This window comes from Sinocyclocheilus anshuiensis, unplaced genomic scaffold (genome assembly GCF_001515605.1).
Source record: "Sinocyclocheilus anshuiensis isolate Anshui unplaced genomic scaffold, SAMN03320099.WGS_v1.1 scaffold23, whole genome shotgun sequence".
Taxonomy (NCBI): domain Eukaryota; kingdom Metazoa; phylum Chordata; class Actinopteri; order Cypriniformes; family Cyprinidae; genus Sinocyclocheilus; species Sinocyclocheilus anshuiensis.
The window spans coordinates 623,025-648,677 of record NW_015552545.1 but is presented as its reverse complement, the minus strand read 5'-3'; the positions used below and the strand labels follow the sequence as shown (position 1 = coordinate 648,677).

The following is a 25,653-nucleotide window of genomic DNA, read 5'->3' as shown; positions in this document are numbered from 1 at the left end:
TATAACTGCAGACCGGAGATCTCCAAAATGGGGCGTGAACTCCAAAAGTGGGCAGAACCTCCAAAATGGGGCGGGGTCTCCTCGCGCAAAGACTTTCACCATTGGCTCTGGCTCCAGCCAATTGTTATTGACTTACATTTCAAAATAAAACTTTATAAATGTAACATTGTTTCTAGTTCATCTAGAAAGTTCTAAAATAAAATATGCTATATAAGTAAATATTCTCTGTGAGAGCAGAGCCCAAAGCTTGTGGCCAGTGGTGTTCAGACTGGAGTTTGAACATCTGCTTAATGATATAAACGGGAATCACCCACAAGCTCTTGGGCTAGCCAGCACAGGGGAAAGATTTCACTCTATGGCTTTGTTCTAAGCAACGGGGGTGTCCCGGGGCTCGAAATTCGCAGGGTAGTAGTGACGCTGGGTGTAATTAAAAAGGTGCCATTGTCCAGTGAGGTCCGGTTGGGGAGTTACGGAACGATCTCATATCGCATAATCTTATTAACTGTTTATCTCCTGAACTGCATCTTTCTTTACCACTATTCAGCGCCAATCCCGCAGTGCAGTCAATTTCATTGGTTAAGGTTAGGGTCAGGTGTACGGTAGGTTTAGGAGTTAGCATTTTTGTAGCATAATGTAGGAAATCAACACTTTAATTGACACAACCAATAAAATCTTTAGAATCAGCTGTGGGGCGGAGTTTGCACTGAAGTGGATTGGGGGAAAAATTGCGTGTCATGTGCCTGTCTGTCAATGGAAGGAAGTCACGCCCTATTTTGGAGCTCCCACCCCGTTTTGGAGTTCCCGCCCCCATTTGGAGATCTCTGGGCTGCAGTTATACCCTTCTCGAAAATCCTCGCAACTGAAAAGACTCTACTCTTTAAAGGGTTAATTCGCGGGCCCTAGCACATGACAGCATCACGTGACATTGATCCCGTGACGTCTTGTAGCAATTTGACAGCAGAGGCAGCAGGTAAGCGAGAAGTCAAATATATTTCTAATACAAATATTGCTTATCAGGTTCACAAATAATTGTCAGTTATCTGTATAGCAACGTCTGACTAAACACAAAGCCTAGGCGCTAGCTTTCCAACCCGCTGTTTTCTGCATTAGCAGTTGTCAGTGGCTCTGTCCATTCAGTATTTTGTTTGTTTGTTTTTGAAGACGTATAACAAATATTATCAACTTATTTTGAAATTATGTGTCCAGACCCACCGAAACGTTTAGTTAACCTCATTTATATTTTAAATGAAGTTATAATTCGTATTTTACCCGTTCACCCTTAGCTAGCTGATACACGACCCCTGCTATGCTAAATCATATTTATAGGGTTTATTAGTAACACATCGTCGTTTTTACACAGTAATCTTGTGTAATCGGTGTTAAGCATTGTTTTTCATTGTGTTATCTATGTTTCTAACTCTTTTCGGGGGGAGCTAGCTGGAATGAGTACAGATGCTGCAGTATTTGCCATGGTGGCCTTTCCAGAGACCGCACATCACGATTTGATATTGTGTTCAGTTTAAAGGTCCTAATAAATAAGAACTCAAGATGGATATCCGAGGGGCAGTGGACGCTGCCGTCCCTACCAATATCATCGCAGCAAAGGCCGCAGAGGTCCGAGCAAACAAGGTCAACTGGCAGTCCTACCTCCAGTGAGTACATCTGAATACAAGCATTTGTGTATCTTCAGAATTTGGATCTTGGTTGCTTTGATACAGACAAAATTAGCTCTGGTGTAATGCTTCTTTAAAACAGGAACAAGTTATTTTAAGGAAACTGAGTTTGTGTCATTGTCTTGTGACACTTATGATGGAGGTAGTGTGTATGGCTGTGTTTTTCTGTCTGGTTCTGACATTAAGTGTTTTAAGGTTTGTCATTTATTGTATGCATAGCCCTCCTTTAATGTTATTTACCAACTAAGCCAAGACTACTTTTTTTTTCAACAATGAATATGCTTATAAAAGTAGTTTTTTTTTTCTCAGATTTTACTGTTTACATAGTAGTGTAGTCAGTATTTCTCCCCTGTCATAAAGGGGTTAGTCACTTTACTGTTCAAAAGTTTGGGGTCAGGTTTATTTATTTATTTATTTTTTAAAGAAATTAATACTTTTTGTGACACCTGGCGCAATAAATGGATTTAAACATTTTTTAAATTGTTACAAAACAATTCTGTTTCAAATAAATGCAATTTCTTGGAACTTTCTATTCATCACATAATCCTGAAAAATGCATCATGGTTTCCACAAAATTATTAAGCAGCACAACTATTTTGAACATTGATAATGATACGAAATATTTATTGAGCACAAAATCAGCTTATTAAATAATGATTTCTGAAGGATTGTGTGTCGCTGAAGATTGGAGTAATAGCTGCTAAAAAATTCAGCTTTGCCATCACAGCAATAAATTGCATTTTAATATGGACAACAGTTATTTTAAGTTGTAATAATATTTTTAGTTGTAGTATGTTTTTGCTGTATTTTTGGTCAAACAAATGCAGCCTTGGCGAGCATGAGACCTCTTTCAAAAAATGTAGAAAATCCTACCGACCTCAGACTTTTAAATGGTAGTGTTTTTGTTATATATTTGTGTTGTATTATTTTTGTTGTTATTTTTATTTCTGCTGTAAACCAGACAACTGGATAGTTACAGAAATGTGAGGACAATCAAAATTCAGTTAGAAAAAAACTGATAAATTAAGTATAATAAAGACTGAATAATGAAGTATGATAACCAGTCTATATTTGTAATTTAAACCAGATGTATATTAATGCAGAGGTCATATGGCAGGTGAAATCATATTGATGCAAGGAAGGCAGTAGCACAAGTTTACTTGGTTGTTCATGTTACGTTTGTCTTTGACACCATATCGAAAATCAGACTAAAAGTGCAAAATTACAGTTCAGAGAGTTTCATTGTTTTCTCATATTTCTTACAAGTTTTGAAGGAACAAGGCACAGCTCAACAACATGTATTTTTGCAACATACTGTAAAGCAATTACAATTATTACATTAGATCTAATTAGAACAGTAGATTTTTCATTTGTAATAATAGTCATGTGCACCTTTAATTTTTAAGGCTTAGACACTTGTATGTGATCAATAGGACCCAGTGGGACAAGTAACAGTTCATCAGTGGGCCCAACCCATCGTCCCATCCTTATTATTGAGTCCTGCAAACTCTCCACAGATGAGAAAAACATGATTTACTTGTGTTGGCTCTTGCGAATGGATATATTGGATCTTTGACAGATTAAAACAATAAAAAAGCAAGTGAGAGTAAATATGTATAAAGGGGTCATATGATGCAATTTCAATTTTTCCTTTCTCTTTGGAGTGTTACAAGCTCTTGGTGCATAAAGAAGATCTGTAAAGTTGCAAAGACTAAAGTCTCAAATCCAAAGAGATATTCTTTATAAAAGTTAAGGGTCAGCCACACCTACCTTTTTTTTTTTTTTACCTTAAACCGCATAAACGCATTTCATTACACCAAATACACAAAATAATGTTCTTTTTAGCAACATCATATGACCCCTTTAATAAAAAGAATGTGATCAATTGATGCACTTTGTTGGATTGCCTATTGTTGTGCCTATCTCCCTTTAGTCATTGATAAGTTTCTTGCTTTTCAGGGGCCAAATGATCTCAGCTGAGGACTGTGAGTTCATTAAAAAGTTTGAGATTGCCGGGTCTGAGGACAAGCAAGCAGTTCTGACAAAAGAAGGACATCAGGTGGATATTATAATCTTCTAGTATTAGTTTTGCCCCTTCCAACCTGTTTAGTTTAAAAGATTAAATGTACCACATTAATTTAGCATAACCAAGCTAGATCATTGTCTGTGTTTTTATTTTTGGTTAGTTTTTTAGAACCACTGATCTTAGGGGCCCTTTTATATAAATTAAAGCTTTGTGAAAATGACTAGGCTCACATAGGCTTGCTTGTTGTTGTATTTATATTTAAGTCTGTACATTTAACTAAGTCTTCAAACATATTTTATTGTAGTGTGCAAAGACCTTCCTCAACCTTATGGCTCATATATCTAAAGAGCAAACTGTTCAGTACATCCTGACCCTGATTGATGACACGCTGCAGGTAAAAACACGCACCATTTCAAGGACATAAAAAGTCCAACTCTAATGTCTGTTTTCTTTGGAGTGTTCATTTGCAATAAACTGACCCTGTATTATCTCACATGAAAGGTGTAGAGTGTATTGAAATGAAAAATGCGGACAGTTACATTAATATTACTATGACATTTGGTTTTTGTCTCTTCACAGCCTTGGTCTTGCAAATGTTCAAAAAGGAAAAATGTCACGTCCTCAAACTGATTTTGATTCATAATGTCACTCTGTCAATCCTTAAATAAATAGTATGTTATGGCCTAGATGCAGATTGATGCTCTAGCTTAGCTTTTTCACTGTATATTTTGTCAATATTTTCTGTTAAGTTTGTGCTGATAGATGGCCTTCATAAAACCCACTTTCAATTGCTTTTATGGAGTCTGCGGTTCTGTGTACATACTGAGTCTATACTGAGTATTTCTGTATTCATACAGTGACTTGTCCTCTCACAGCTCATTTAGCCTATGCCTCTATGATGAGATATTCTATTCATATGCAAAGTGGTTATAATTTTAAAACCAAGATAAACAGGCACATCTTTCCATTTTAAAAATCAATTCATTTTATAAATGTCTCTCTGGGGAAATTGAACAAATGAACTGTCTCACTCTCGTCAAGTATCATGTACATGAAGTAGGGTGTATTAAGTATTTTTCAAGGACACAACGATGCTACCAAGTATTGCTCATGTTGTAGTGGTGGTGAAATGGAAGTACTTTACCCTTACAGATGTAGTCACTGATCTTATTTAATGTCCATTTGTGGAAAGCTTTTAACTATATAATGGACGATGTGTTTGAGATCATAATTTTTCTATATAAATCATCCAACTTTTCTTATCAGTTTATTTTATGTTGCAATAATGGGTCTTCTGCTCTACTATGCAGGAAAATCATCAAAGAGTGAATATCTTCTTTGATTATGCCAAGAAGACTAAGAATACAGCCTGGTCATATTTCCTCCCAATGCTGAACCGTCAAGACCTCTTTACTGTTCACATGGTAAGTTGCTATCAGGAAAAAAAATAGATGTGTATAATATACACCACTGTTCAAAAGTTTAGGGTCAATAAGATTTTTTTAAGAAATGTATACTTTTATTCAGCAATAATGCATTAAATCGATCAAAAGTGACAATAAAGACATTTGCAATCAATGTTACAGAAGATTTATATTTGAAATAAATGCTTTTCAATTTTCTATTCACCAAATAATTCTGTCGCAGTTTTCACAAAGATATAAAGCACCACAACTATTTTTAACATTAATAATAATAATAATAATAATAATAAGAGGTTTCTTGAGCACTAAATCAGTATATTAGAATGATTCTTGAAGGATTATGTGACACTGAAGACTGGAGTAATGGGTGCTGAAATTCCATTTTTTTCATTACAGGAATAAATTACATTTCACATTTTAAAATGTTTTAAATATGAAACGGTTATTTTAAATTGTAATAATATTACATATTTTCATACTCTAAACTTATAATAATTTAATAATAATTAATAATAATTTATGCATTTAGCAGACGCTTTTATCCAAAGCGACTTACAGTGCATTCAGGCTATACATTTTTTTATCTGTATGTGTGTTCCCTGGGAATCGAACCCACTACCTTTTGCGCTGCTAACGCAATGCTCTACCACTGAGCCACAGGAACATTATAACAGCCATAAAAGGCAGAAATGGCTTTGTTACAGTAATGAGCAAAAAATAATCACAATATTCCTTAAATTATTTGTCATAGCATTGAAATTGAATGTATTTTAAGAAGCTCATTTGACCTGCTTTGACCTCATATTTTGTTCTGTAAAAAAAATTAATTTCAACTACACACATTAAATTTCAGGAGTGTGCAGGTGGTGTTTACTGATGGTTCAACTGCATTTACATAACAAAGTCACTATGAAATATGGGCCAATATCACACAACCCTTTTCTCCTGGAAAAAAAATGTTTACTGAACAAAGTTAGCTTATCCTCCTTTCTCTCTATAATTACTTTGGAATGACATCATTGCCTAAACAGAAATACAGCCACAGTTAATACAGACAGTTTCCAGGGTCATCCACAATCTTCCACACCGTATTCTGCTTATTATATAATAGCATTTTGTTTTGTTTTTAAAAGCAATAAATTATATATTTTTTCCCATTTTTTTTATTCGACAGTGACTTGTACATAAATGTCAATTATTGAGCTTACATTCAGGGCCAGTACCTCTAAACCTTTTGTTTGAGAGCCCATAGTTTGTATGGGGTCCATCAAAAATTCATCAAAGAGAATTCCATTCTTAATTTTGAAGATTGAGCAAAACGTTTTCCCAGGGTACTCTCATTTTAAGGATACATACTTCACACACAGAACAGTGTGAAGTCAGTCATAAAGTCACAGTTTAATTACCCTTCAGACGGACAGCGGTCGCAGGGTGCCGAACTGCATGAGGATGGTATTGATTCCCCTTGCCATCCTCACCTAAGCTCTTAATGAAACACTCTGAAGTTCCCCTTTTGCATGGCAAGCAGAGTAAATGTCATGTCTTCTGGAGACATCAGAATGGCTCTAAATGCATTCATTACCATAGCTCACACACAAATGTTGGCAGTGATAGAGCTCTCAGTGAATCACATCATCTGACCAGCAATTCAAGCATATTCTGCAGTGGTTGCATATTCATTTGGCTGAAATATTAATTTGGGATGTTTAATTTCAGGTTGAATGTCTCAGATGGATGTGGAGCAACAGTTGCCATTACTTATCACAATTAAGGCTGTTAATTGTCCTTTGGCCTTTTGCTACTTTTATTCAGAGGAAAACGGAGAGAGGACAGGAAATGATGGGGAGAGAGACTGAGAGCAGGATTGGGAAATGTTATGAGCTCTATACAAACTCTGTTTGTCTGCATGGCCACAGCTCATTGTGCCCAGATAAGGCACACTAGGCCACAGCCCCTTCAAGGCATTGTATATATTCCTATATTTAAGCATCTGTATGAAAGCCATGTCTAACAGAAATGCATCTTTCAAGCACTGATGCGACATTTCTCTTCTTTCTCTCAGGCTGCGAGGATCATAGCCAAGCTGGCTGCCTGGGGACGTGACCTGATGGAGGGCAGTGACCTGAATTACTACTTCAACTGGATTAAGACCCAGCTCAGCTCTCAGGTAGAAAACAAAGAAATTATATCCTAAAATCAACGTAGCATCTCTCTCCAACCAATTAAGGGAAGAGTTCACCCAAGAATGACAATTCTGTTATCATTTACTCACTGTCATGTCATTCCAGACCTGAATGACTGACTTTCTTTATTGGAACACAAAATGGCGACGTTATATAGAATGTTGGTGACTGAGTCTCAGTGTCCATTTCATTGCATCTGTTTTCATAAAATGAAAGTGAAGAGAGGCTGCAGAAGACGTTTTTTTTGCCTTTAGGTTTTTGGAGGTTTAAATAGGGAGCCTTCATATTGAAGATGGTTATTTAGTTTTACAGTTAAAATGTTTCTGTTAGTGGAGTCCAAAAGTCTGAGTCCACATTGAAAATTTTAAATCTAATTTATACCTGAAACAAAGGTTTTTTGGCAATTGTAAAGCAACTTTATAACATCAAATAAATTCTGAAATATTTGACTGAGCCCTATTTGTAGTTTATTTTTTAAACTGAGTCAAATGTAAAATATGGACATTTTAAAGGGTTAGTTCACCCAAAAATGAAAATTAGGCTGTGTTTTACTCACCCCAGAGGCATCCTAGGTGTATATGACTTTCTTCTTTCAAACGTTTGGACTACAGTGCATATTTTCCGGGATTTGTGATATCACAAATATCGACGAATAAGACGAGACTTGGTTGAGCTGCACTAGAGAAGGCAGTGCCAGACTGGGGAGAGAGGTGTGAAAAATAATGTGTTTTTCGAACAACCTAGTATGAGAGCCTGATCTAGTACACCCCCAAAACAAAATCAAAACTTCGTAAAAGAGCATAATAGGACCCCTTTAAGGACTTTTAAAATTGTGTTGTTTAGGCCTGATAAAGTAATGAATATTTCTATAATTAATATACTTTGTTTTACTATAAAATATTTAATCACCAGTTATTAATTAATCAACCAGTTATTAGATTTGTGTAGAGTAAATTTTCTTGAAAGCCATAGTGGTGTCCATTTGGGTTCAGAGTCGATTATTTTCACTGAATCATTTGAATTGGTTCACGAATTTCTCTGAATGATTTATTACCAAACTGATCAGAATTTGAATGGTTGTTTTATGTTATATATGATACGTAATTGGAAAGCTCATTGAAATGTCATGGAAAATTGCTAACAAAACAGGAAAGCAGCCTAATTAAAGCAAATGGGGTAAGAAATTCAGAACAATTTTTCTTGTGAAAAAATATTGTAATTGTATATTTACGGTATTGAAAAATACAAGCATTTTCACTAGTTGACTCATACTTTTGGAGCCCAGCTTGTGTGTCAAACACTTTGCAGCACCTGCACAGGAATAAGTGAATTTGTATGTACTGTGTCACTCCTCATATCCTACATGTACACAGTAGGGGGTCAAGATCTGCAGAGGCAACCATGTCAGGCCACTACTGCAGCAGAGTGCTTTATATAAAGGGCACAAAAAAAAATAAACCGAGAAGTGCCTAGAGCACGCTTTGATCCTGGATCCTCCTGACTCTGAATGAGCTGTGAACTGTGAGCTCTGCTGCAGCAGGCCAGCCACATACAGATTAAGAGAATCACTCAGGGCGCAGTGGTGCTAAGTGCATTGGGTTGAGTCATTTATAACCAGCACATGGAAACCAGGGGTCAACCTTACTTGTCGTAGTACCAACTTTTTTGTAAAAAAAAAAAAAAAACTGATGTGCCGGTTCAGCGTGGTATTGTAGAGTTTGTTTTTTTTTTGTTACTTGCTTGGGAGAACTGGTGAAACAGCATCTTGAATTATGTTTTTGTCTCGGTTTCTTTTGTTTTATGCCCAATAATACATCTTTGGTGTAGATATGCATGATATATTTATGTCGAGCCAAACCTGTCAGTGTACCAGGCGGGACGTTATAAAGTAGCAAGAGATAAAAGCTCTTTTCCATGTATATCTGAGTTTCATCCTAATCAGTCGCAGCAAAGGGCAGGATGTTTTGTCAGTCGCGTAGTTCCTGTATTTACACTATTGCCTCCTACAGTGAAATCTTACTGGTCTAAAATTTTGCTCCTCACAGCTGTACATTAAACATTAAATATCTTCTAATTGGCTGTGATTGTGTCACATAACAGTTTAGTATTTTAGAGAATGTACTGTGTGGACAGAGAAATTGTTTGTCTCATGTCACACCTGATTAGTACACAGTATGTGTGTGTGTGTGTGTGCACGCGTTTGTTGTTTGGATTTGAATGTATTCTTAATCTTAACCATTTTTGATAAACTTCAAACATATTTTGTGTTGTTTCACAATCCTGAACCGGAATCCATTTACATCAGAGTGCAAAAATGTGTTATGGACATGTTTGAAGATAGTTTTAATGAACCTCCATTTACATGCAGCACTGATAACAGGACTAGTGTTTTGGTCATATCAGAGATTTGAAGGCTGTGTCAACATTTTAGAATCTTGTTTTCACTCATAGGCATCATTAACGGTGGGACATGTCCCCACCACTTTTTTTATTTTTTAGATTATTTTTATTTTTTTAGATTTTATCCCCACCATCAAAGCTCCAGTTGATCACATTTCAATGCAAATAAATGTGTCCCCACTCCTGATATACAGTGGGTACGGAAAGTATTCAGACCCCCTTAAATTAGCAAATGGCTGCACTATAACAAAGAGTGAAAAATTTAAGGGGGTCTGAATACTTTCCGTACCCACTGTACACTACCGTTCGAAAGATTTTGATTTTAAGATTTCTTTTTAATGATTTAAAACAAGTTTCTTATACTTACCAACGTGTTTTTATATTATTAATAATTCTTAATAATTGTTCTCTATAATTGAATATATTTTAAAATGTAACTTATTCCTGTGATGGCAAATCCGAAATTTCAGCTGCCATTACTTCCAGTGTCACATGATCCTTCAGAAATCATTCTAATATGCTGATTTGGTGCTGAAGAAACATGTCTTATTATTATAAATGTTATTATAAATGTTGAAAACAGTTATGCTGCTTAATATTTATGTAGAAATCATTATAATTTCCATTGTAATTTCCACTTTGATGAAAGAAAGTTCAACCGAACAGCATTTATTTGAAATATAATTTTTTTTAGTAAAAGTCAAGCTGCGTTATTACTAGAGATCGACCGATATATCGATTTACCAATATTTTTCCCGATATTTAAGCATTTTACAATAATCGGATATCGGTTTTGTAATATCGGATTTGAGCAGCATTAACTACACAGAGCCGTTGTTCACTGACGAGTTGCGCAAAACCACGTTCATATTCGTGCTATTTTTTGCGCAGCTCGTCAGTGAACAACGGCTCTGTGTAGTTAATGCTGCTCAATGTGAAAGCCCGCAGGTGATGGAGATTTACTGCTGATTACAGAACTGGCTTTCTGACAAGATGCGCATTAAATATCGCATGCGATTTATCGTGCAGCCCTAGTATCGGTTATAAAATATCAATATCGGTCGATCACTAGTTATTACTGTAATTCTGAGTTGACAACACGTGACATTCTACTCGGACACGAGGATGAATCTGCGGTAGTCAGGTGGTACAGCACTCATATGGTCCAAGTCAAAACATTCCCAGTTTCCAAGTTGTAATGAGTTCTGCGAGCCATAGATATGCATAATTCAGAGTCCAAGGACTTGGAACAGCTCAGAGCAGAATGTCAACTCAGAATTGCGGTTATTACGATATGGAGTGAATGAAGCTGCAGTCAAAGTTTACCCTAAACTTTTGAACAGTAGTGTACCTCCACTGAAGTACAGATGTCATTTTGGTTTAATAAAAAGAAGTGTGTATACAATGAATTTTTTATGGGGTTCATTCATAGTTCAAAGAAATCAAAGCCATAACTGTGATTTAATCACTGAAAACATCCCTCTTTTGTGTACTACTAACACATTCAATGTTTTCCAATTGCTTTCATTAGAAAATGGCTTTAGAGTACGGTTTTGAGCTTAATGGAAAGACACAGTGATATTCTTCAGGAGGGTGTATAACCTTGAGATAGAGTACTGCATTAGATTGGTTTATTTAATGCCAAAGTGAAAAGAGAGAATATAAACAGGACTTACAACTTGTATTGACATTTTTTGTATTAAAAAAGCTGTATAAATAGTTTGTTATGCTTCAGTAGATGTGATGAATAAGATGGTTTACATTTACTTTCAATTAGATGAAACATACTAGAATTTTTATTCTGCTTTTATGAGCTTGTTAAATAAATTATGAATGAATGACATCTAATGAAATGCCTTCAAAATGAATGAAAGATCTTTTGATGCATTACAAAAACTTTATTCAGTTTGTTATATATAAAGTCACTATTTCATACTAGTTGTTTTATTATGACTATCTGAGATCAGCAGTGCTTTGGTCCTCTGCTGATGAGAACTGTTTTTTTTTTTTAATTATTATTCTTACAGTGGTCTCTGGCTTTTAGTGAATGCATATACTTACAGATCACGTGATAAAGTCCAGCTTTCATTTTCACTTCCCCTACAAATCACCTTACAGTAATTGGATGTTGCATTTTACATGCAATTTCATATTTTAGCCCTAGGGCCCTCTGAATTAATGAATGTTGAATATCATAAATAGAAGACCTCTCAAAGCAGTTCATGTTTATTAGACCACTCAGAGTGCACTCCATAAATTTGTTTCATTGTAGCTGTTCATTTTGTTCAATGGCTGTGAATAAACGTTTTTAATGAATCAGGAAAAATGCTGTCTATTCTAAGCTGAAAATGACTATAAATACCAGTTTAATTATGTTGGGCTTTTCATTTTAGATGCCAGTTGCAAAAGTGTTGACTTTAGTGTCTTTACATCCAAATTGTGACTTAGCTCTTGTGACATGCTTAAGCATTTAATTTTGCAGTGCAGATGAGACTGAAATAAATTCAGGGCCACTCTCCCACAGAATTTTAGACTGTTGCCTCTCATGAACAAGCCGTCTCACTCATGCAGGAGTCATATGCCTCCCATCATTGTCCATTAATACCGCTATAGTTCCCTCCAACAAGAGGCCCAAAATCACAGATTTTTTTTCTTTCTATCTTTTTTTGTTTTTGTTTTTTTTTGTTAGAAACTACATGGTACAGGTGCTGAACCTGGAACAGGGACCATCTCCCCCAGTGAAGTGAGTATGTCACAGATGGAGGAGGTGGATGTGCAACTGTGTGAACTAGCCTCCATCACCTTTCAGAGGCCGAGATCTTCACCCCTCTCTTTTTTGGGATGCGGCACATGCTGTTTCTTGTCCACTGCTTTTTTTCCCCATTCATATCCACTGTGAATCTTTTCACTTTTTCCTACAGCTGCACTTCTCTAATACAACACTTTTTGTCTGTGTCCATCTATAAGCATTTTTACAAAGATTCTTTCCTCTCTTGCCAGTGGCTGTGGTCATAATCCAGTATTTCTGCTGTTTTTTTTTTTTTTAAGATACTAGACTTGATTGATTGAAAGGCCCACCAGAAGGCTTTTGTCTTGCATTATAGCAGTATTCCTCTTTCATTTCCTTTTGCGCTTTTTAGAGTTCATTTGAAAAAAAATTTTTTACTTTCATCATGTGTCACAAGTCAAAATCTGCTGGTGCAATGCAAGTGGCCACAAATTTTAATTCAATTTCCTCTCATGGCTCTTAAGACGTCTGCACTTTGCTATTCTTCATGAGCTGTCTCCTTGTCTCTTCTGTTCTCTGGACCACTCTGCTTTTATGCATATGGTGCTGATCTACAGCATCATCTTCCCCGGTTAATGACTGAGTCTGTTCTCTCCTCTCAGCCACATCTCCTCTAACATCTCTCTATGATTCACTCACTCTGTCCAGGTTTCAAGGCTGCTGCTTTCTCTCTGCTGCATTGTGGGATTGTCTCTTTGATCCAGCATGTTACCTAAAAGGCGTTTTTAAAAAAAGTCAGAACCGTATTGCACGTGCATAAGTGAATGCAGAATTACAGAGTGTAAATGCTGCTTGAGCAGCCTAGTTTCATAGTGTTCCTTTGCTAGTACCCCGAAAAGGATGGGCTTGTTATTTCACGCATCCATTTCCCTGCTTATCTGAACTGTTCTGTTCTTCGTGTTCCTTTTGTGTTTGTGTGCATGCTAATTTGTGCGTGTCGTGTATGTGTATTTTTCCTTCTGACCCTCACAGAGCTCCCAGTATGTTCAGTGCGTTGCTGGTTGCCTGCAGCTGATGCTGAGAGTGAATGAATACAGATTCGCCTGGGTGGAGGCTGACGGAGTGAACTGGTAATATTCACTTTCACGCTAATATGTAGGTCATGCTTTGGGTAATATTGCACATAGTAGACAATACCTGCTGTCTTGGTTATGGTTACCTAGAAGTATTTGGGGATTTTATAATTGTGATTTCCAGACCTGGAATTAAAAATATTTATAACAGTATTGTATTAAATAATATTTTTTATTAAATATAATGTTTTATATTATAGAAATCTCTTATGCTCACCAAGGCTGCATTTGTTTGATCAAAAATATAGTTAAAAAATTAAATTAAATTAAAAATGCGGTAAAAATTGTAGGAATTGCAGTGTTTGAGTGAAATCTCTTTAAAAAAAATTTAAAAATCTGTAACCAGTTGTCTGGAAAGTTCATAGAAAAGGTATAAAAATTGATTGGTCAAAAAGGAACCTGTACCCTGTAACCTATAACCAATTTATTATTATTATTATTATTATTATTATTATTATTTTATTTATTTATTTTTTATTTTTTTGGAGAGTAGAGCAATTAACAGTCCCCTTTTATGCTGCCCATCCCTTGCCGTATTGAAGAACAAAATTTAGAGCCCGACCGATATGGGTTTTTTGGGGGCTGATACCGATATTAGGGAGTAATAAAAGACTGATATCGATATATGTGACCCTGGAGCACAAAACCAGTCTTAAGTCGCTGGGGTATATTTGTAGCAATAGCTAAAAATACATTGTATGGGTCAAAATTATTGATTTTTCTTTTATGCCAAAAATCATTAGGATATTAAGTAAAGATCATGTTCCATGAAGATATTTTGTAATTTCCTACTGTAAATATATTAAAACTTAATTTTTGATTAGTAATATGCATTGCTAAGAACTTCATTTGGATAACTTTAAAGGCGATTTTCTCAGTATTTAGATTTTTTTGCACCCTCAGATTCCAGATATTCAAATAGTTGTATCTCGGCCAATGATTGTCCTATCGTAAAAGAAAGTAAGGGATAATCAACGGCTAACCGTGCATTAAAGGATTTTAAATGCACGACGTGGAGGCAAAGAAGTGCATACATCCTGCACTTGCCTCCATGAAGTGCATTTTAAATCCTTTAATGCATGGCTAGCCGTTGATTATCCCGCTTATTCCATAGTCATTTGCCAAGTTATAGTCAAGTTAAAACTAGTATTGCTCTTTGTTTAGACCAGTAGGGGTCTAAAAATTTCATCCATTATTAAGGCCGTAGCACTATCTGATTACTTCTGTATTTTCTTTGATATATTGATCTCTGCTACCACTGAATCTAGATCTGTCTCTGCCAGAAAGAGATGCATTAACGAGAACACTCGTGTGCTGTAATCAACAGCAGTACAGAGTATGAAAAGACAATGCAGAAAAGCTGAGCGGATGTGGCGGAAGACAAAACTTGAAATTCACGATAGCATCTATAAAGACAGCCTTCATGCTTTCAATATGAGTTTCTTCTCAAACCTTATAAACAGTATCTTACACAACACTTGCACTCTTTTTGCTACGGGATACTATGTCTATTTTTGAAGCAATTGATAGCAAAATTTTGGAAGTAATAGTGCAGCACCTAAAATTGTCAACCTGCTATCTTGACTCATATTGGCCAATAATATTGACAAAACGATATATCTGTCAGGCTCTTAAACAAATCTTGTAGAACAAATCTTGTAAAACAAGAAAGCATCTCTCATTGTCCTAGCAGGTTTTAGCCCTGTGATCATAAAAGTTCTTTTGTTTGCTAGTGCAGTGTTTCCCAACCGGGGTGCGGGGTGCCGTCTGTCGAGAGCAGGGGTGCCGTGTAAAAAATCATTTTTTAATATATCTCGTGCTACTGCACCAAAATTACCCCACTGTAAAATTAAAACAACACTAAGTGAGCAAAAATTTGTGAGATAGCTAGTTATAATGGTAATTAAATAATGTTTACACATGTATAAAAGCCTGCATTAAAATCTGTCATATAAATTGGTCTCTTCAATAGAAATTAGCCTACTGGTTACCACCATTGATGGACAAAATTTTTTAATAATATTAAAAATATCTGTATGACATGATATTCTGCAGTTCTTCCCTGTTGTACCGAATATCTATACTTTTCAAATTATCACATTGAAGTTAGGAATTCAAATATTGTGACAAAATTAATTTTGTAGGGTGCCACAAGTTTGTTAAAATTTCCAAAGGGTGCCGCGACTAAAAAAAGGTTGGGAAACACTGTGCTAGTGTACAGACAGAGTAAAGACAGAATAATGAGGTTTCTCTGAAGATAATTTTCTTTTTCTTGCCTCTCAAGTAAAATTTATTTCATGTAATGGTCTCATTATACATCACAAAAATGTGGGCTCTCATTTTCCTCTCATCTCACCCATCAAACCATCAGGTGTAACTTTATGAAGAGCATCCTCTCAGCACACCCTTAGGGGTGAGATGCCCTTCTTTTTACTAACTTCGACTGTTCTGTCTGTGCATCTTTCAGCATCACGGCAGTGTTGAGTAATAAGTGTGGCTTCCAGCTGCAGTATCAGATGATCTTCTGTGTGTGGCTCCTGGCATTCAGCCCGCAACTCTGCGAACAGCTGCGGCGCTACAACGTGGTACCGGCACTCTCCGACATCCTCCAAGAGTCTGTCAAAGAGAAGGTCACTCGCATAATCCTGGCTGCTTTCAGGGTATGTGTCATGAAACGTGTCTGCTTCAAACTGCATTCGTTAGCAACCCAGTCTCCTTTCCTGACTTTATGAATGCAACTGAATTCAGTAGTGACTGTCAAATTTTATTTTTAAAATCAGCCTTATGTGATTGACTAGTAAACTAATAGGTTATTTCACCCTGAAGCCACCCCTGAATCCTCTCAGATACACACTCCTACTCCATCACTCAGCTGCCTGCTCTCCATTACAGTGAAATCACAGAATAATCTGCAACCAAATATGCCACTGTTACCTGGTTTCAAAAATCTGAGACCACTAGCTAAAATGCTTCTATTATGCTTTTTTCTAAATGAATACAATTTTATTACATTTTTTTAAATGAATTCTTAAAGGAATAGTTCACAAAACTGAAAAATTGCTGAAAATGTTCTCGCTTTTAGACCATCAAATTAATCAGAAAAGATTTAGAGAAATTTAGCATCACCAATAATAGATCCTTTGCAGTGAATGGGTGCCGTCAAAATGAGAGTTTAAACGGCTGATAAAAATATCACAAATGTCCACAAGTAATCCAAGTGACCCACAAGCTGCATATTTGTAATAAACAAATACATCAGTTCAAGATTTGTTTCTTAAAAACACTCGATGAACTGGAGTCATGTGCATTACTTGTGGACGTTTGTGATGTTTTTATCAGCTGTTTGGAATCTCATTCTAACGACACCCATTCACTGCAGAGGATCCATTGATGAACAAGTGATGTAATGCTAAATTTCTCCTAATCTATTCCGATGAAGAAACAAACTCCTCTGCATCTTGGATGGCCTGAGGGGGTGAGTACATTTAAAAAAGAAAATGTGGGGGGGGGGTGAACTATTCATTTAATATTTAGTTTTCTTAGTATTTTGTTGTTTTCATTTCTTAGTATTTCATTTTATTCCTACATTTGCTTATTTAATTAGTGACCTAGAAATAGTGCATTTTTTTAAATAAACAACGTTTCTTTATTCTAAATATATTAAAATTCTTTGTTTATTTGCAGGTTGAAATTAGATTTTGAATTACAGTTTCAATGTGGTCTCAGACTTGTCAACCCCACTGAACATCTAATGACGAACAATGCCGTTTTAATTGGTTTATTTAAAAACAAAAAGGTCTTTAGAGCAAGATTTGAAGCGTTGTGACCTCTCGCACTTAAAACGTGAAACATTTTTCAGAGCCACATTAAGACACTTGAGAGAAAGACACTTAACCCCAATCATGTACAAGGCACCACTGCTGCAATTAGAGTGCTTTAAGGAAATGGATTACAAAGCATCTGTTAAATGAAGATAAGTAAAGGCATCATATAAACATATAAAAATACTTAATGAGTGATCATTGAGTCTAATGCCAGACTATTTATCTGACTTTTTTTTTTTGTGTGTATAAATAATGAATGAAACCGTGCATGTGCTGAATCCATTACTGATGGACGGGTGTGTCATGTTTTCTCACTTTTTTCAGATCAGGGCTTCACTCAGCAGAAGGTGTCCTCTTCAAAGTCCATTAGTAGATCACTCACTCTTTTATTCTGAAAGGATTTAATTTGCCCAGAGCTTTCATGATGAATATACTAAGAACCCTATTGTTACCTTATTAAGGTTGCAGATTGTCAAAAGCACTCATTTTAATCTCTTCCACACTCTCGCGTCATCGCCCATTCAGTGGTTGGTTTTTAGAGACTAGAAACGGGAAAAAAAACTCGTCACCTCCACATTGCCCTTCCTGCTTGTGTTGATCATTTGAATTAGGATATAGTGCTAGACCGAATGTAGTCCTAAGGCATTTTATCTTCTGTTGGGCTTATTACTTTTCCACTGCCGGCACATATTTGTTTAATGCATAACCGAGGCACAAAAACAGGCTGCTTGTTACTCTTTATTCTGCATTTCATTTTCCTGCACATGCCGTTCATAGTGCAGGCTACATTTAATGTTCAAATTAGCCCTGAAAGCTGGGCTCTGTTGTTGGTATTAGAGTTGTGTAATGAATTCATTGTCCATGTCGCTGACAGTATTGAATTCGAGTGCAGCGCTTCATTCATCTCACCTGCTGAAGAGCTTATTAAGTTGTCCTGACCAGGTATTCTCTCTCTGTGCCTGTCCATGATTGCATGGCTTCCATTTTGCAGCTATTAGTGGATCTGCCTCTGCACATTTGCCATTATTTAGGTTTCATATTTGTACGCTTTTCCCCACTGTTATATATAATATTGCCTAAAGCAATACTGTAATTCAATTCAGTTCAGTTTTATTTATAAAGCACATTTAAAATCAACCTTTGTTGCCAAAGTGCTGTACAAAAAGTTAAGAAAAAAATAAAAGCAAGAAAGCACATACACATTACAAAGAATTAAAAGCACAAGGGGAAAAAATTGCATTTTTAACATGGATTTAAATTCAGCAGTTCTGACAGGTAATGGCAGGCTATCTATCTATCGATCTATCGATCATGTCATTCTATCTGACATTCTATTGAGCTATCTAGCATTCTATTTAGCTGTCTATCGTTCTATCATTGTACAGTATCTAACACTCTGTCGTTCTGTTGCTCTGTCATTTTCCAATTCTCAATCCGAGTGTCTTTTTTTTTTTTTTACAAGTTCATTTACTCTCATGCAAATGAACCATGCTTACTGCTCATTCATCAATGTCTTATTTCCACTGAATGGGAAATCAGTGTGTAACTAAGTATGCATAGATGCAGAATGTCACAGAGGAAGGTGCAGGACAGCACTGTGCTAAAAATCCATCATCTTGTTAACTAGAGCTGTACATTGGGCTAATCAATTTTCTGACCTGTTCAGCATGATTTATTATGTGTTGCAAAACAAGCATTATATGGCCTGAAATTGTGTTACAAATGTATGAAGGAGACTTTGTCTCTTGTGTCAGAGAATGGGTACATGGTATTGAGTGCATCTGGAATAGGATCTGATAAAGGATATGACTCACTGTATATACAGTACATGGCAATGAGAATGAGAATAGGTATGAAGCCTTTGTCTGAAATGGAGATGAGTGTCCGGACTGCAAAAAAATTGTGTTTGCAGCAGGACTGCCAATACCAAGACCTGTCAAACTGCTTTACAGCAGTCCGCACTGAAACAAAACATTAGGCTGCTGCAAATTAAAATGCCAGCGCTGTTCATCGCCTCTTCAAAATGCATTACTTATGTAATTCAACGCTGCAGCTATCGCTCTATTAGGAGTCTGTCACTTCCTTTTAATATGAACTCTTTCTTTGCAAGCTTCTCTTTTAAATCTTTGCTGTCCTTCATACATGCAACAGCATGACATCCTTCATGCTGGACAGCTGAGCGATCACTGACTCTCATTGTTCAATTTTGTTAGGGGCTTTATTGTATAATAATGTCACAATTCTGCTGATTAAAACTGCTGGGAGGCAATGAGATGACTAATAATTACTTTGTTTCTACCTCACTAGCTTCAAATTGAAGTGTCTCAGTAACAGTGATTCAGGACCATTCAGAATGAGATCTGGGGCTGGATTCACAAAACATTCTTAAGAAGAAATTTCTTCCATTTGCATCTTATTTTGTATTCCCAAAAATTCTTCTTAAGAATATTCTTATCTTTTTTCTTAAGATTGTTCTGGAAAAGAATCTTCTTAAAAATCATCGTAAATAACTTCTTAAAGTTAGGATTACCTCAGACTTATCTTAACTTCCACCTGTTAAGAAAGATTTAATACATTTATTGGGTTATTTCAAATTAATTGTAATAGTTAAGCATTACAACAACACTAGCTACATATAATACATAGTAGGACTATTAATAGTGATGTGCACGAGTTTTCATGGCACACCAATGACTGATAAACCATGATAAGTCATGATTATGTGTGACGTGACTTTTTTTGCTAAATTCAAAATTCAGTAACAACTCTATAAAAGTGAGTCAGATATGGAGTTTTGAAAATTTTGGCCTATAAATACGATATAATCTTTGGCAGTATTCAGCGCAATCACTACTTAACTTGTTTGAGAGCTCGTCTTCTTAGGCTGCTGAGTGGAATAAAATGTATGTACCACCTTGAGTCTATCATTGTTTGATGACTACCACTAGTATCTAGAAGAACAACTTAGGAGGAATGTTCCAGTAATTACAGAAAGGGCATGTTTTTCAAGGCTTGTAGGTGAGTTTTCAAAGAGCAACACCTAATTTTAGTACAGCTAAGAGCAAAGAGTTTTAAAAAGGAAGTCATTGCTTATGTTAGCATTTCCTGCCAAATGAGCCATGTCCATTAAGACTAATTAATTCTGAGAAATAAAAGCACTTTTATTCAAATATGGCATGTTAATTTCCTCTTCAAGTCACATTGCTCAGTGGTGAGGTTCATTTTTTGGTTGTCAAAAGGGGCAGTGTCAAACGGGTTCTGGTAAAACATTGTGGACACTATGTGGTTGCACAAAGCTTTTCTGCTCTTTTTTTTTAAAGTAGAAACTCTCTCTGAATGCATATTTAAAATTTCAAGCACTGACATTCTCTTTACATCAGTCTCAATTAGAGATGCACTGATGCTAAATTACTCAGCCGATACTGATAGACGATTATTCATAATTATGCCAAAGTGGGAAAAAAACTAAATCTCCCAACTAATGCTGTACACGATACAGGGAACCCTTTCATTTAGTACATGATATTAGAGGTTAAAATTAACAACAAAACTATTATATTCAATTATTTTTATTTTCCGATATAATAAATCACATTCAAATAAAAACATTTGTATACAACACAATAGCACATAATATTTTCAAACATACATATATAATTAACAGTAAATAAGCTCCCTCTAGTGTTTTTATAGCTAACTAACCGATGTGAACTCTGGATAATTTTCGTAAGGTAAATCTTTAAGTGACATATTGTTCACAGGCTGTTTTATATGAAGTATTTCTCTTTATGGGAAATAGTCTTGAATTTACCGAATCACTTGACTGCAGAAGCCAAGGACAGATCTTTAAGGTCCAAGTTAGCTATTCAACCATTGTTGATTTAAAATGTTAAAGTTCTTCAATGTCATCTTTTGTTTTGATTTTGAATGTATATTGTTCTTTATTGCTAAACACCATGGTAACATGGTATCCACCTTCAAATGAAATCTGATGAAAGAAAATGTTTGTTATCATTTAAGTATTTGAAATGAAGTGAATGTTTAAATATGATTACTTTTTGTTCTAGAAATCAGAATAATTTGTGTTTGGGTTATTTTCAGTACTCTTAGTGCTTGTTATCCACTTGAATAATTTCTACGATAACAAAGTTAACATGTTTCATGTTTGCTCATTGCTGTAGAACCTGCTGGAGAAATCCGCTGAGAGAGAGACCCGTCAGGAGTACGCTCTTGCCATGATCCAGTGCAAAGTGCTCAAACAGCTGGAGAACCTGGACCAGCAGAAATATGATGATGAGGACATCACTGATGACATCAAGTTCCTCCTGGAAAGACTGGGAGAGAGCGTTCAGGATCTCAGGTAAAGCCCACATACTCTCTCAACATGTTTTCAAAATTTTTTCCCCCTCACATTTATACTGCTTTCCTTCTTCCTCTTGCAGTTCTAAAAATTCATCTTAAGAATATTCTTATCTTTTTTCTTAAGATTGTTCTTAAGACAAAACTTGAGAAGAATTCAAATTCTTGAAAAGAATCTTCTTAAAAATCATCGTAAATAACTTCTTAAAGTTAGGATTACCTCAGACTTATCTTAACTTCCACCTGTTAAGAAAGATTTAATACATTTATTGGGTTATTTCAAATTAATTGTAATAGACATTTATACTGCTTTCCTTCTTCCTCTTGCAGTTCTTTTGATGAGTACAGCTCTGAGCTGAAGTCTGGCCGTCTGGAGTGGAGTCCAGTGCACAAATCAGAGAAGTTCTGGAGGGAAAACGCTGTTCGCCTGAACGAGAAGAACTATGAGCTGCTGAAGTAAGAAGCGTCTGGTGTTAGTATTTGGGCTGAACAGTGAGTTGCTGTATAACTTGCTGCAGTGTCAACCAGTAGATAGTAATGCTGGCATTCAAAATGTAACATTATTCTCAAATGTGCCATAACTAGTAATAAAAGAGCTCCCTTTTGGCATTTACAGTGATCTGTCACAGTCACACCACACCATAGAATGTCAAAACCACATTTATTGTCTGAATTTTGTAATAAAATCGACAGAATTTGAGATTGAGATTTTATCAGAAATAATAAAACAGCCAAAAAATATATTTGAAGTATTTTTTTTTGGCTTTTTCTACAAATGTTTAATTGTGACTCCCACTCCAGCTGAGTCACATATATCAGATTTAATTACCAGTTGTGTGAAGATTCTGAACAAGTGGCAAATCATAATTTACAGTAGTGATCCATTTTATGATATTTGTTTAACTAATTGAGTTTTTTGTTTTTAACAGACAAATAAACCGGTCTTGTCGTCCTGTTAAAGAAGCACATTCACTTGAAGCACAAACTTAAGATATTCAGACTTGTTTTCAAGAATATACAGTGGTGTGAAAAAGTGTTGGCCCCCTTCCTGATTTCTTATTTTTTTGCTTGTTTGTCACACTTTAATGTTTCAGATCATCAAACAAATTTAAATATTAGTCAAAGATAACACAAGTAAACACAACATGCAGTTTTTAAATGAAGGTTTTTATTATTAATGGAAAACAAAATCCCAAACTACATGGCCCCCTCCCTACTGTTTACGTTCACTTAAGACGTAATCAACTGTGTTTACGTGAATACTCGTCAAAACGGACAATTCGACATTATTTTGTAATTCTCCGTTCATGCGACACGAGAGAGTACTCGCGCGCTGTGAGATGTGCTTTCTGTGTGTGTATGCTTCAGTGTCTGCGCTCATAAAACCGGACCGAATTGAGTTCTCTCTTGGGTCGTCAGATTTATCCATATGTCTGCTCTTCTCTTACTCCCACATATTGACATTTTTGAATGCATCTCTTCCCAAATCGTCCCTCCCTAACATTTTCGTCTTGTTTTTATTCGTTGACGAAAATGTCAATAGATTTACGTCATAGTTTTTGTCATTCAAAAACAGTTTTAGTTCGTTATCGTCTCGTTGTCGTCGGTGAAAAAGAAAATTATTCGTCAACGAACTTAACACTGTTTCAGAAAAGTTTTGATGGTATTTTGGTAAACTTTTGGTATCTTGGCTCTTTATAATGCATACTAAAGTAGTGTCAAAGTCCCTTTAAGGCAAGTCATGTCACTCAATGACCAACTTTGAAACGCTTCTTGGGCATGCAAGTGCAGCTCCAATCTCTTTGAATGGGGAAACATCAAATTCTCCAAAACTGTTTGCCAAGCTTACAATTAATTTTCATATCTGAAATCACCAATGAAATCTGACAACAACTGTATTATAAATGTTTTTTATTTTGCTTAAATAGCGTTAAAAAAGGGCTTATTTCTCAGGCTAGAGCAGCCAGTGCGCATGCGCAGTCCTAGGCACACGTCTTAGAACGCTGACTGTTTCTATAGCAACCGGGACTTCTAACGGCAGCTGCAGTGATGCGATGACTTTAGCGATTAGCGATTGGCTCTTTTACTCAGAAGGCGGGGCTTCGTTCGATAGAGTGGCCATATTGAGCATTGCATTTTTCTCCATTCAAAATTATACGAGTGACGTGTCTTGGGTATTCTATAGTTTTTGGTAGTGTTTAGCAGCACTGCTTTGTTTACAGCAGTAACCAGGGAAACGCTGTATGGGTGCTGTTCCATAAGTGCCGCCTGCTGTCAGAGAGTGAATTTGCGTCTCATTCAGCCCGTCTGTTGTTTTTGTTTCCCGCAGATATATTTTATGCAGTATAATTTCACAAAGCTAAAGTCAGAACATTCTGTTTTTGCTTCAGATTTTGAAATTACATCTAAGTTAAAGGGATATTTCACCCAAAAATGAAAATTCTGTCATTAATTACTCACCCTCATGTCGTTCTAAACCCGTAAGACCTCCGTTCATCTTCGGAACACAAATTAAGATATTTTTGATTAATTCTGAGAGCTCTCTGACCCTCCCATAGACAGCAATGTAATTACCACGATCAAGGTCCAGAAACGTAGCAAGGAGATCGGTAAAATAATCCATGTGACATCACTTTTTGTATGCAAAGAAAACAAAATTAACGAATTTATTCAACAATTCATCTCCTCCACGTCACCCTAGCACCATTTTGGAGAATATACACTGAACGTAAACAGCGTATGCGATTCTGTGTCAGCTGCGTCACGTAGAAACTGCTCATGTATGAAGCATCTTTATTTGGATCGTGATTCGTGATTATATGCAGTGTTTGCCTCTCATTTTAAATGGCTACAGAGAGTTTGGCCTGTAATAGAGCAAAAAACATCTTGTTCATGTACTCATATTTTCATTCTATCTTATCTTTTGCTTTAAAAAATAAAATAAATGTTAAATTGTTATTGGAGTTGGCCATGAAAAATCAAGATTGGTGCATCAATACTGACTTTTGACTGTGAACACTGATGTTTTCTAACGTTCTATCCAGTGGTCATCTTTAAGAGAAGTATTTTGAATGACGCCATTTCGTTTTGTGATGAATGTTTGTAGTAAAGTGGAAAGCAACTTTGTTAACATTAATTCAGTAACTTGTTAACTAATAATTTTGATTATTGTCAAAAATAGGCTATTAGTACTTTTTTTACCAAGTTGATACTGAAATTTTAAAAATGTAACAATACCGGCTGTTCTGCAACACTGGTAGTATCAAGTACTTTCAAATGCTTCTGTGTATATTTATATCGCTTTCCGTGAAGAGCGATGCAGTGACCAATCAGAGGTGACCAAGTTAGTCAGAATCCACTAATTTTTCACTTGACCCTATTAAAGCAATACTTAATTGAAAAACATTTGAAGGATACATGCCAATATTTTAAAATATTTTTTCCTTTAAGATTATTAGCATTAATAATGAACTCAATTAATTTATTTTTATTTTCAAATAATTGTTGTAATGTATAATTAAGAGCTCATATTAGAGAGATGATTTTATAGGTATGTCATGGCCATAAACTGTATGTTTTTAAAGACTTCTGGAGAGAGGAATATATTACTTTAGGGCAGGGGTGCCCAACCCTGCTCCTGGCGATCGACTGTCCTGGAGAGTTTAGCTCCAACTCTAATCAAAGACACCTGCCTTTAATTTTTAAGTGATCCTGAAGACCCTAATTAGTTGCTTCAGGTGTGTTTGATTAGGGTTGGAGCTGAACTTTGCAGGACAGTCGATTGCCAGGAGCAGGGTTGGGCACCCCTGTGTTACACTATGAAACCAGAACAATTTTATGTTTCCATGATTTTGTTCATTCTTTCTGTTTGAATTTGTTTAGCGCGGTTTCAACATTCTTAAT

General features: G+C 35.9%; 1 protein-coding gene across 2 annotated transcripts in view; it reads left to right on the top strand.

Annotated features, from left to right (window-relative positions):
* The first annotated feature begins 896 nt into the window (after positions 1-896).
* The window catches only part of LOC107664082 (V-type proton ATPase subunit H), a 41,682-nt gene continuing 16,925 nt past the window's right edge, over positions 897-25,653 (top strand). The window contains exons 1-11 of one of the 2 annotated variants that reach the window (XM_016454538.1): positions 897-970; positions 1,519-1,652; positions 3,633-3,732; positions 4,004-4,093; positions 5,010-5,123; positions 7,186-7,290; positions 12,396-12,449; positions 13,467-13,564; positions 16,035-16,227; positions 21,573-21,751; positions 22,081-22,206. In XM_016454538.1, the coding sequence (XP_016310024.1) occupies positions 1,549-1,652; positions 3,633-3,732; positions 4,004-4,093; positions 5,010-5,123; positions 7,186-7,290; positions 12,396-12,449; positions 13,467-13,564; positions 16,035-16,227; positions 21,573-21,751; positions 22,081-22,206 (1,163 nt within the window). In that variant the 5' untranslated portion in view covers positions 897-970; positions 1,519-1,548. The remainder of the gene's footprint in view (positions 971-1,518; positions 1,653-3,632; positions 3,733-4,003; positions 4,094-5,009; positions 5,124-7,185; positions 7,291-12,395; positions 12,450-13,466; positions 13,565-16,034; positions 16,228-21,572; positions 21,752-22,080; positions 22,207-25,653) is intronic. The other variant, XM_016454539.1, reaches the window with a different exon arrangement.